The sequence below is a fragment of the Aquarana catesbeiana genome, linkage group LG05 (genome assembly GCF_042186555.1).
Source record: "Aquarana catesbeiana isolate 2022-GZ linkage group LG05, ASM4218655v1, whole genome shotgun sequence".
Taxonomy (NCBI): domain Eukaryota; kingdom Metazoa; phylum Chordata; class Amphibia; order Anura; family Ranidae; genus Aquarana; species Aquarana catesbeiana.
This window is the reverse complement of record NC_133328.1, coordinates 652,808,993-652,822,312: the sequence shown is the minus strand read 5'-3', so window position 1 is coordinate 652,822,312 and position 13,320 is coordinate 652,808,993. Positions and strand designations below refer to the sequence as shown.

General features: G+C 47.0%; 1 protein-coding gene across 1 annotated transcript in view; it reads right to left on the bottom strand.

Annotated features, from left to right (window-relative positions):
- Positions 1 to 13,320, bottom strand: part of LOC141146132 (SCO-spondin-like) — a 146,323-nt gene that overhangs the window by 33,456 nt on the left and 99,547 nt on the right. Inside the window, 14 exon segments of the mRNA XM_073632887.1 lie at positions 378 to 541; positions 1,965 to 2,131; positions 2,347 to 2,496; positions 2,600 to 2,820; positions 2,909 to 3,005; positions 3,711 to 3,908; positions 5,110 to 5,280; positions 5,359 to 5,559; positions 8,984 to 9,030; positions 9,113 to 9,282; positions 10,069 to 10,148; positions 11,768 to 11,938; positions 12,892 to 13,065; positions 13,202 to 13,251. Coding sequence (XP_073488988.1) covers positions 378 to 541; positions 1,965 to 2,131; positions 2,347 to 2,496; positions 2,600 to 2,820; positions 2,909 to 3,005; positions 3,711 to 3,908; positions 5,110 to 5,280; positions 5,359 to 5,559; positions 8,984 to 9,030; positions 9,113 to 9,282; positions 10,069 to 10,148; positions 11,768 to 11,938; positions 12,892 to 13,065; positions 13,202 to 13,251 — 2,061 coding nt within the window.

Here is a 13,320-nt window from a genome sequence, read left to right as displayed (position 1 = left end):
CTGAAGAAAGGAGGTCTATCACAAAACGTTGAGGCTGCAGGTAGTACAAGGGGTTATCCTGGGCTATGCCACTGTCCTATCCACCTCTAGGTGGCAGTATAGCCTAACACCTAAAGACTTCCCAGGTCGACGATAGAGAAAGGAACCCCAATATGCCTATGTGGTGTGGCCCATAATCTGGCATATAAGTGATATTTTACCGACTTTCTACTGTGTCAGGTCACATACTCTTCCAATGGACCATGATGTGGTGAAATGTAAGATGTTTGGGTGGAACAGGCATTACTACAAACTCTGCTTGGGGACAAACATCCCTCGACAGTTTGACCTGCTGGGAATTGTAGTTCTCTGAGGTTCCCTATTCCTGGAGCCCATACCAGGAGCTGCAGCCATGGTGGATCTTGTCTCCCGATGACACCTCTTCTCCCGGAATGAGCTCGGCTCCATGGAGGGTGACCGGCATGGGTGGATGGGGTGCGGCATGAGGTGTGACATTCCTGAGTCCTTGTAGAATCTCTTCCGTCACCATACATGGACAATCCTGAACCAGACGGCGACAAAAATAATATTCAAATACGACACAGACTGGTACAGACACAGGAGGAGCATAGGACATCATCAATAAACTGAGGATAAGTGAATATCAATAAGTAACTGGTACTGAGGCTTATAATCAATAAGATACAGCAATAATCACACCCCAAGTCTAAAGCTAACCTACAGGAACCACCAACTTAACCCTTAAAGCTGAACTCCAGTCAGCCTTACCCTCACCCCACCCCAAATCATTGCTCTCTGAGGTCACCCATTCAGTTATTATGGTGTCCTTAGTACTGTCCACCACTGTCATAACCCAAAACAAGCCTAAGCTAAAACATATCATCTCTCCCGAGATTCCACGATGAACACCCTCACATGAGTGAAAAAATAAGGGACTGGAGGCAACAAACCTCCGGACTTTTAAGGTGTTGTATGTATTGTTTAGGAAATATCAATTCACCAATGACATTGGATAAAACATATACATTTTATTACAAATATTTAAAAAAGACATGAGACAGACTCGAATTAAAAAATTCAATCATTCCACTAAGACATGATGCATAGATAATACCACTTTCTCAACGTGTTTCGCTCGACGGAGCTTCCTCAGGAGACTTTGGGCGTGGCGTCTATTATGCTATAAATCACAAAAGATTTGAATGAACGTTCATGATTAAATATATTAAATCCATAAAAAATGGCATACATGAATTATTATGCAAGAGATATCAAAATGTATCAGAAGCTATCAGATTTTGGGCATAGACAAAACATATATTAATAGTGGCTATGAGGCTACAAAAAACTACAAATGAAAAGAAAAAAACCCCCAAAGAAATGTTTTTTTTCTCTTTTCATTTGTAGTTTTTTTGTAGCCTCATAGCCACTATTAATATATGTTTTGTCTATGCCCAAAATCTGATAGCTTCTGTTACATTTTGATATCTCTTGCATAATAATTAATGTATGCCATTTTTTATGGATTTATTATATTTAAACATGAGCGTTCATTCAAATCTTTTGTGATTTATAGCATAATAGATGCCACGCCCAAAGTCTCCTGAGGAGGCTCCGTCGAGCGAAACATGTTGAGAAAGTGGTATTATCTATGCATCATGTCTTAGTGGAATAATTGAATTTTTTAATTCGAGTCTGTCTCATGTCTTTTTTAAATATTTGTAATAAAATGTATATGTTTTATCCAATGTCATTGGTGAATTGATATTTCCTAAACAATACATACAACACCTTCAAAGTCTCGAGGTTTGTTACCTCCAGTCCCTTATTTTTTCATTCATTTTATAAAATTGGGATGTGGTGTTTTCTTTTTGATTCCTCCCTTCCATCCTTTGTTGTACCCTCACCTGAGTCACATGACTTGCGCCAGTTTCCCTGCTCTCAGCAGGAACAGGAAGACTCACCGTGATGCAGGACCCGTTGTGGAAGTAGGTGCCCAGCGGGCAGTGACACCCTTCCTCACACTCATCGGGGAAGCACTCCACCTGCTGGGTAAGGTGGGCACAACTGTACGGGCAGCTGTCCTCCTTTCCACATTCGCGGTACAATCGGTCTATTGGACAGCCCACATCTGGAAACACAGAACAGCCAATCAGCAGCATAATTGGAGAAATGCCATTATATGTTATTGGAGTGACTACGAGGGAGAAAATTCCTATTTCCAGCCTGGGGGGACAACTACACGACTCCCACCTCATGGTCCCAGATGACCGGACGATGGGAGTCATCAAGACACTCACCAGGTGAGCAGTCACGCCATCATCTTGTCCTATGACAGGTACTCACCTAGACAAACCTGGTTGTTGCACATCCTGCTTTGAATGGCTTTTCCTTCACATTCTTGACGCCGACATTCTCTCACCCGGATCTGCTCCCCTCCCCCGCAACTAATGCTACATGGAGACCATGGGGACCACTCGCTCCAAGGATCCGGTTCTGTAAGGGATTCAGGAAAACAGTATCAGCCTTATGGTCCAATGTGTCTGCTGTACAAAGATAACGTGAACTGACCAAAGCATGAAGGACATTCATGTCTTACCGGGACAGGTGGGCCCCTGGCAGGTCCTCTGTTGCTCCTCGCCCCCCATGCAGGTTCTTCCACCATTCTGAGGAGCTGGACTGTCGCATTTCCTCCTACTGGTCTGGATCCCTTCTCCACAACTTGAAGAACACGAAGACCACAAACTCCAGGGACCCCAACCGCCATCCAGAACACAACGCGGGTCGGAAGTGCAGTTCAAGTGGCCACCAATGCAAGTGCTGGAATAACAACAATCTTCTTTAATATCAGAATATCTAAAAAAAAGAGAGACGAGGCGCTTCCTGACATCTCCTGATGCCCACATACCAGTTCTGGCATTGAAGAATCACACTTTCCCCAGAAGGTAGATGCTGCCAGGGCTCAGGACCGGACCAGGTGGAGCTGTTACCAGACTCTGATCCTCCTATGGAGAAGGAGAAGAAACATATGAGATACCCTTCCTATGCAGAGAGAGCATTCAGTACAACTACTGCAACAGTCACATCTCTCAGGAAGGAAGCCGTCTGCCAGCCGAACACAACTGATAATCCTTCAAAAAATGAAGAGCTGCTGAGGACTCAAGTAAATGGGTGTTGGAGATCTCCCGGTATTGATGATAACAGTAAGTGGTTGTTGGAGAGTTCTCAGTATTGGTGATAGCAATGAGGAGGTGATTGAGGTCTCCTGGTGATAGCAGTGAGCAGGTGATGGAGATCTCTTGGGATTGGTAATAGCAGTGAACGGATGATGGGTAGGTGATGGAGATCTCCCGGGAAATGGTCATAGCAGGTAATGGGTGTCGGAGATCTCCCAGTATTTGTGATAACAGTAAGCGATTGTTGGAGATCTCCCAGTATTGACGATGGCAGTGGGTGGGGGATGGAGGCCCCCATATTGGTGATAGCAGTGAATGGATGATGGGCAGGTGTTAGAGATCTCTCGGTATTGGTGATAGCAGTGAATGGGTGATGGAGGTTTCCTGGTATTGGTCCTAGCAGATAATGGGTGTTGGAGATCTCCTGATATTGGTTATAGTTGTGACAGGAGGTTGTCCATGCTTGGCGATTCTCTTCATGTACAGATACACATAACTTACATTTTATTACAGTTTGTTGCTCTGGTTACTCACCTTGCGATCGTTTTTGGTACTTGCAGTGGCATTCACTTGGCTCCACGCACGTTCCATTCTGCATCAGCTGACCCTCAGGACACCCACATGAGGGCTGACACTCTGCAGTGTCCAGGCAGACGGTGTCTCCATGGAGATCATCACAGGAGCGAGGACACGGCTTACCACACTGAAAGTCTACAAGACCGCCACCGCATTCTGCAAGATAAATGGTCAGAGTCGCTCAAATCTACCCCACCAGAAAGGAGACATCCATACCAAGTAACCCTAAAAAAATCTGCATCTAGTCCTTTACCCATCTTTCACCAGGACCAACCAACCCCAGAGCCTGTATAATGTACAGTACATACATCAGGACCAACCAACCCCAGAGCCTATATAATGTACAGTACATACATCAGGACCAACCATCCCCAGAGCCTATATAATGTACAGTACATACATCAGGACCAACCAACCCCAGAACCTATATAATGTACAGTACATACATCATGACCAACCATCCCCAGAGCCTATATAATGTACAGTACATACATCATGACCAACCAACCCCAGAGCCTATATAATGTACAGTACATACATCAGGACCAAGCAACCCCAGAGCCTATATAATGTACAGTACATACATCAGGACCAAGCAACCCCAGAGCCTATATAATGTACAGTACATACATCAGGACCAACCAACCCCAGAGCCTATATAATGTACAGTACATACATCATGACCAACCATCCCCAGAGCCTATATAATGTACAGTACATACATCAGGACCAACCAACCCCAGAGCCTATATAATGTACAGTACATACATCAGGACCAACCATCCCCAGAGCCTATATAATGTACAGTACATACATCAGGACCAACCATCCCCAGAGCCTATATAATGTACAGTACATACATCAGGACCAACCAACCCCAGAACCTATATAATGTACAGTACATACATCAGGACCAACCATCCCCAGAGCCTATATAATGTACAGTACATACATCATGACCAACCAACCCCAGAGCCTATATAATGTACAGTACATACATCAGGACCAAGCAACCCCAGAGCCTATATAATGTACAGTACATACATCATGACCAACCAACCCCAGAGCCTGTATAATGTACAGTACATACATCAGGACCAACCATCCTAGAGCCTATATAATGTACAGTACATACATCATGACCAACCAACCCCAGAGCCTATATAATGTACAGTACATACATCAGGACCAACCATCCCCAGAGCCTATATAATGTACAGTACATACATCAGGACCAACCATCCCCAGAGCCTATATAATGTACAGTACATACATCAGGACCAACCATCCTAGAGCCTGTATAATGTACATACATCCGTACATGTCTATACTATTCTATCCACCTACACCTCATTACCTGAGCACTGTGTGATGTTATGGTGACAGATTCTGCTCTGCCGGGACTCTCCTTCACATGGAGCTCCCCCAAACCGCACAGGGGGGTTGTTGCACTGTCTAGTCCTCACAGAATCCCCAGAGCAGGTGTCACACTCTGACCAGGGACTCCAGGGGCTCCACTGTCCGTTCACTGAGAAGAGAGATTATGTTATAGGTTCTGTGTGTCATGTAAGAGGCGATTGGGGTACATACAAGCTCTATTCTTTACCTGGGCAAAAAGAAGGTGAAGGGCACTCCTTCCTCTCCAGCTGCACTCCGGTTTCGCCAAAATACTGCTGCACCCCATCACAGGGCTCTCCTCCACCAAGCGGTTTAGGACAGGCACAACTCCGGTACCTCGTCACCATCTCTGTACCACACGTTCTGGAACATGGGGTCCAGTCTGACCAATCACACCAGCCTCCGGTCACTGACAACACAAGAAAGAGAGCAGACAGTACAACATCTGACCACTACAGGGGTCTTCACAAAGTTCAGATTGCCCACCTCTGAGCTTGTCTGGTCTAAGGACACCCATAAAATGACCGTCACCCAGTCCAGGCAATGAGGAATGCTTTTGTCTATGGTCACATGACTGTACAACTAAGAGCCCAGTGATGTCTAAAGGGTACTAGTCTTGTCCCGGACAGTGTAACTCTTCCACAACCCTTAGATCTACTAGTGGCTCACTTCACTAATAACTGCAGATTATTGGTTTTGACTCAGATAATGAAGCCGAAACTTATGTGGAAACACCAAAAGGAACCTTTTCATAGATAGGACTGAAATTTCTTCTTCCTGACAACGTTCTCACCTAAGGTCCATCAGATCTCTTCCTCTCCTCATTGTGGACAATGCCACTGCTCCTTCAGCTCATTGGTTGAACTGGATGAACTTGTGTCTTTTTTCAACCAGACTAACTATATAACTATGTATGTTGTAGGCTGAAATATTTACAGTTACAGGATGAATCTCCTTCCTTAGAGCCTTATAATAGGTATTTGCCCCAGGACCGAGTTATCACTCTCTTCCTGCTCACAATGCCCTCACCTAAAGTCCTTCAAATTGCTTTCTCTTTTCATTGTAGACAATGCCACTGCTCCTGCAGGATTTTGTAGACTGGCACAATAACTGGATGAATTACCTTCATTAGAACCTCAGAATGGGGTCATCAGTCTGTTCCCCTCTTTTCTTGCACACAATGTCCTCACCCAAGGTCTATCAAATCTTTCCTATCCTCACTGAGGACAATACCTTGCTCCACAGTGTGTGTCTTAGGTCAACACATTTTACAGGATGAATACCCTTGCTCAGAATCCCAAAATAGGGATTTGTTCTGGAACCGAGACTTCACTCTGCTCCCCTCTGTTCTTGCACACATTCAAGGTCCATCAAATGGTCTCCTCTTCTCATGGAAAACAATGCCACTAGTCCTGCAGGATGTTGTAGGTTGCCACATCTACAGGATGAATCCCCTTCCTTAGAACCTCAGAATGGGGATTTGTTCTGGAATGAAGTCAGCAGTCTGTTGCACTCTCTTCTTGCTCACAAAGTCCTCCTCCAAAGTCTATCAAATAATTTCCTTTCCTGACTGATGACAATACCATTTCTCCGCAGTGTGTGTCATAGGTCAACACATTTTATGGGATGAATCCCCTTACTCAGAACCCCAAAATATGGATTTGTTCTGGAACCGAGTCATCAGTCTGCTCCCCTCTCTTCTTGCTCACAATGTCCTCATCCAAGGTCCATCAAATTGCTTCCTCTCCTCATCGAAGACAATGCTACTGCTCCTGTGTTGTATTTTAGGCTGACATATTTTACGGGACAAAGCCCCTTTCCTCAAAGTCTCAGAATAGGGATTTCTCCTGGAAACCAGTCGCTCAGCGTTATCCTCCAAGAGGAGAGGAGGCCATTTGATGGACCTTGTATGAGGACATATGAAGAGAGGGGAGCAGACCAATGAGTCATTTCCAGGACAAATCCCCATTCTGAGGTTGGACATTCTTCCTGTAAATGTGGCAACTTACAACACAATGCTGGAGCAGTGGCATTGTCCTCCACGAGGAGAGGAAGAAATTTAACGGATCTTGGATGACGAAAACAGTCTTCTCCCTTCTCTTCCATCAAATGGCTTCCTCTCCTCATGGAGGACAATGCCACTGCTCCAGCATCGTGTTGTAAGTGCCCACATTTTCAAGAGGAATGCCCTTCTTTAGAACCTCAGAATTAGGATTTGTCCTGGAAATGAGTCATTGGTCTGCTCCCTTCTGTTCATACTCACAATGTCCTCATCCAGGGCCCATCAAATGGCTTCCTCTACTCATGGAGGACAACGCCACTGCTCCAGCATCGTGTTTTAGGTGGCCACATTTACAAGAGGAATGCCCTTCTTTAGAACCTCAGAATTAGGATTTGTCCTGGAAATGAGTCATTGGTCTGCTCCCTTCTGTTCATACTCACAATGTCCTCATCCAAGGCCCATCAAATGGCTTCCTCTCCTCATGGAGGACAATGCCACTGCTCCTATGTTGCTGACTGACTGGTTTCCAAGATATTCTATCCTATTCTGAGGCCTTGAGGAAGGGCGCTCATTACATAAATGTGTCAGCCGACAACACACAGTGCAGGAGCAGTGGCATTGTCCTCCATGAGGAGAAGACGCCATTTGATGGACCTTGGATGAGGACATTGTCAGCAAGAAGAGAGGGGAGCGACTGATAAGACTTGTTCAGAATTGTTCTTGTCTTTAATTCCTAGGTTATAATAAATGGTTCTTGATTTGCTTCAGGAGGCCAATGTGCTTTAGGCATCCATTTGTGTCCTTAGCCTCTGCCTAATAAACCAATTATAAAGGTCTAAAGACTGATTTTAAGCCAAGCTAATGGTTGTGGCAACCAAAAGCCTCGTCTTCTCACTGACTATACCCTCACTACATCATTGTTATTTATGCTTTCAAAGAACAGGGATTTACTGTTTGGAGTACCTGACCAACATATAATGTCTATGGCCACAGGGCTGTGGATAAGGGGGTACCACCGGTCATCCTGCACAGGGCCGGGGCCAGCAGGCAGCAAGGTGAATCCCATGTGGGCAGGGAGGGTAATCGGCACAGCGGTGGGGCAATTACTGGAACCGATCCCCTCTATGGTTCTCTCTGCAGCAGCTGAAAGGTGGCTCCTTCTCCTCTCCCTCCAGCCGGATTTTAGCTGCTGCAGAGAGAACCATACATGGGATAAGTTCCAGTAATTGCCCCAGCCCCACCCCCCCACTGATCACCCTCCCTGTGTACCATATATTTCCTCCTGCTGCCCAGGCCCCCCCCCCGTATGCCCCCCTGCAGTACTGTTGGCTTCCCTCCTCTCCTTCCCGCCGGCAGCTGCAAGCACACAATCAGATCCTTCAGAATGGAGAGTGGGGGAAGGGTCCGGTAAATGTGTGTAATATTTAACAGCCCCCTCCTTTCCTGAATGAACACAATGAGTGATTGGTACTGATCATTCACTGTGTTCAGTCATAACTGAAGCAGAGTAAACTGTGTTTATTTGAGTGGAGGGGGACTCTGTCAGTTGGGCCCCCCCCCCCCCCGTGGTTTCTAACAGCAGCCCTGTGGACATCTGATCTCTGTCCTCACCCCTATCAGGGCTCAGTTCTGGGAATTGCACTGTGAATGCTCTTAGGATGGAATCCCCGACCGACCATTCTCGGTCTTTGCATAGTCCTGAGCTGTAGTCCCAGTCTAGTCTAGAGTTTGGTCCATCAGTCTTGGTCATCATCTACAAAGACCCCTCTACTGTCAGGACAACATATGGAATTCTCAGGCCTTGTCCCACCCCTGCAGGTCCTCTACTCACCTGCACAGGTGACACTGGTGCACTGCATGGTTCCATTCACACAGGTGCTGGAGAGAGATGATAATGATGATGAGTTGGGGGTCTGACTGGGACTGTACAGTAGAGGAAGAACATTGAACCGGGTCTTACCAGTTATTACACCCATCTCCTCGGGGGACGGTTTCACCAGGAGGATGCCTCCCTCCTGTCAGGATGTCCAGACAGGTGCATTCTTCTAGAGCCACACAGGCTGTGCCGTTCTCTGCCAGGAACTTCCCCGGGGGGCAATAACAGCCCGGCCGGCAGGATTCAGTACAATGCTGGGGGGAGACAAGGGCTCTTAGAAATAATCGTATCATTGCAATTTATTTAATAAATGCTCATCCAATCAGAAAAGAACGAGTCACTGTTGTGGAAATGTTTATTAATATATGTTGTCAGATGCCCCCCAGTGTCAGTTTTGCTGTAATACTCTCATGTGAGGATATTCGCACATTAGCACAGACACTGGTGGAAGACCATTGGATGCGGAAACCTTCCCGTGGACACGGCGGATCTGTTTTGCTCTTTTAAGGATGTTTGTTTATGTCTCTCCAGGGACTGGCCACTCCATGGAGACCCCATCTAAACTCCTAAGTAAGCAGATCTGCGTACATGGGAACCATAATATAACCATACAAAATGATGGCCCACTGAGCCATGATAGAGTATGGCTCACGTCATTGGTAGCGGTGGGAATGTGCACACGATCGTGTTCAGAACCATGTGCTGGCCGCATGGCTCCGCACATGACCGTCTGCACACGTCACTACTGCATTTCTATTTGAATATATACATGTGTGTGATTGGTTCTTTTGAAAGAATACAAGTGTCTGATTGGCTGATTTTGAAGCCACCACCTTCCTTTGTTTATTCATGTTTATAGCATAAATAAAAGGAGCTGGCTATTCTCTGGAGGATTCTGCTAAGCTGCCTGTGTTACTTGGAGACATACAAGCGCACTTCCCGGCATTATATAAGAGAGCTGTATTTGTGCTTTTAAGCGCAAAGAAATTATTTGCTTATAGGGAGAAGCTTAAAATTTCCCTGACAGTCACCTGACTTACCGTGATGTCATCACATGACCTGGGGCAGGCCGGACCACAGCCGCTGTATGCGGTGTCTGCGATCGATGAACAGTTGATTACTGGAAGACAAGATGAAACATATCCTCCAAATAACAATGGATTTCAAAAGAATTGTATTTAGACAACAAGCCAAGTTCAGTGACCAATCATTTTTCAGTATTCAAACTGCTCCAGACTCATGGAAGGTGAAATGACGTCTGATTGGCTGCTATGAACTACCCATCATCCCTCAAATCCCAAATATGATTAATGGATCTGAAGGTAAGAAGATCGCTATGCCCTGCTATGTGTAGACGCCAAACTCGGATTCTTTGCACCTCCCAGAACCGGAACCAACATAAGAAGACCCCAATATTAATAACTCTTCCATGTATCACCATAAAGTTGGCATGTTTGGTGTCCCACAGCTCGGTTCTGCTCAGCCAGGCTCCTGCAGAAGGTTTGAGGACTGTGCACAGAACGGGATGGCAGTTACGTGATACTGTTTTTTTCGGAAATTGAGTGATTGAGATACGCAGATTTGTATCAGAGAAGAGACTTTACCCCTCATCTGGGATCCAGCCACCTAGTCTGGTGTCCAGTGAGGAACACGGGACTTAAATCACCGAATGTCTATGTCCAGGACCAGGACAAGGGGCAGGTGCCCTGGGTACTGGGGAGGGGGGGGATTTGTGTCAGGGGAGGGAATTTGGGGGCGGCAGGGGGTAAGAATTGTTCTAGGAGGGGAAGTTTGGGTGTGTGTGCTAGGAATGGGGTATTAGGGGAAGAGGATTTGTGCTAGAGGTGGTGATATGGTGTAGGGGGAGGGGAATTGTGCTGGGAGGGATGATTGAGGGGTATTTGTGCTAAGAGGGAACATTTAGGGGGGGATTTGTTCTAGGAGGGGGGAATTTGTGCTGGGAGGAGGGGATTTGGAGTGAGGGGGGGGAGAGGATGTGTATTTGGAGGGGAAATTTGAGGGGTAGAGGATTTGTGTTTGGAGGGGTGATTTTTTGTGCTGGGGGGATGGGGGGACAAAGATTTGTGCTGGGAGGGGGGATTTCAGCAGGGGGGCAGATTTGTGCTGGGAGGGGGGATTTCAGCAGGGGGGCAGATTTGTGCTGGGAGGGGGGATTTCAGCAGGGGGGCAGATTTGTGCTGGGAGGGGGGATTTCAGCAGGGGGGCAGATTTGTGCTGGGAGGGGGGATTTCAGCAGGGGGGCAGATTTGTGCTGGGAGGGGGGATTTTAGCAGGGGGGCAGATTTGTGCTGGGAGGGGGGATTTTAGTAGGGGGGCAGATTTGTGCTGGGAGGGGGGATTTCAGCAGGGGGGCAGATTTGTGCTGGGAGGGGGGATTTCAGCAGAGGGGCAGATTTGTGCTGGGAGGGGGGATTTCAGCAGGGGGGCAGATTTGTGCTGGGAGGGGGGATTTCAGCAGGGGGGCAGATTTGTGCTGGGAGGGGGGATTTCAGCAGAGGGGCAGATTTGTGCTGGGAGGAGAGGGAATTTATGCTTCGGGGTAAGCGTGTAGATTAGTTCCCAATTTTTTTGGGGGGGGTTTGCTGACAGATAATACTCACACATCTTGGGGGGGGGGGGCGCAGTTTGGCATGCTTACCCCGGGCTCTAGCTGACCCGGCACTGTCCATGTCAAACAAAGCAGTACAACACATATATTATCTGAGGACGTTCGCTCACCCGGGCATGGAGGAAGCTGGCAGGGCTCCACCTCTGTGCTCAGACCCTCACAGTAGTCTCCGCCCCCCAATGGGGAGGGGTCATTACACCTGCGGCTGCGAGATCTCACCCCCTCTCCGCACGTCTTGGTACAGTCCGTCCAGCCGCTCCAAGCGCTCCAGGCACCAATTTCTGTAATGGATGAAATGGGGAGAACCATGTGAGCCCAGGAAAGGGGGGATCCACCATCGCTTAAGGATCACGTCAAATAAAAATGTATTATTTTATTCTATAATTTGCCCCATTTAAAATGACATGAAAATTATGTTTCCATAAAAAGCACTGAAAAGTTTTTTTCAAATGAAAAAAGGCACGTTTTTTAATTTTGCACTTTTTTGTTTTTATGAAGCAAAAATTTAAAAAAACAGCAGATAAATAATAGCTAATGGGAGAAGGGGATGAAGGAGTTAATTAGGGCTGATTGGGGTTAACCAAAGATTAATAAGGAGTTTCTTTAACTGATTTGATATGCAGATCAAAAGTCATACTAAATAATAAATACAATGTAACAATTTGTTTATACATTTCCTCAATGACACCTGAAGACTCTCTGCGAGTGTCATTGTACACAGGAGGGGCCGGATTTTCACAGCTTCTGCTATATAAACCAGGCAAATCCCGGTTGTCATTTTGACAGCCGGTAATTGCCAGGAATAGCGGCGGTGGGGAGCAGCAGAAGGGGAGAGGAGCACGACGTGAGAGATCCTAAATCTTTGTTGAAGTTTTTTTAGTGTGTATCTCTTGCATTCAATACATGTGCATGAAGAGTGCTGCATTCAAATGAATAACTCTGTAACTGACCACATCAGTCCTCCTTGTGCTCCCTAGGGGGCGCCGAAGAGTGTCATCCACCTCTGATATCCACCAAACTAAAAATTTCCCTACAAAAAGTCCCCTTCCATGGGAAACCGAAGCAATACCCGTCCTTCAAGGGGCTCCCTGAATAATCTGGCACCCAGCGGGAGAATGGGGCGGGGCTTAGCAGAACAGGATACCACATACTGAGGACCGGGGGCAGCCCCCCTGTTCTCCGGTCATCACCCGGTGCACACCCACCACACATTTGGATTCATGGGTCTCCTCACCATCACACGGCTCCGGGTCACAGGGCCGCTCCTCCCGCTCAGGACCTTCACAGGGCAGACCGGTTCTGGAGGGAGGGGGCTCGGTGCAGAATCGGTACCGGTTCTGGAATCCTCCCCCACACGTAGCGGAACACTCGCTCCATGGTGTCCAGTCTGACCAGTTCCCATCAACAGCTGTGAGATAAAAAAATAACGTATTACTGAATGATGTATAAAGCTCTCCACTTCCACCCCAACGTATATAGATGGGACACAGAAATTACCCCAATCCCTCCAATAACCCCCACCCCGAGTACTGCCTGATACTCACCGCCACAGAGGAGCTGCGAGCAATTCGTGATCCGTCCCGAGAGGCAGGAACTGGAGGAAGAACAGAGCAAACATTGGATTGTTACCCTGAATGTACACCAGAGGGCGCTACTGATTGGT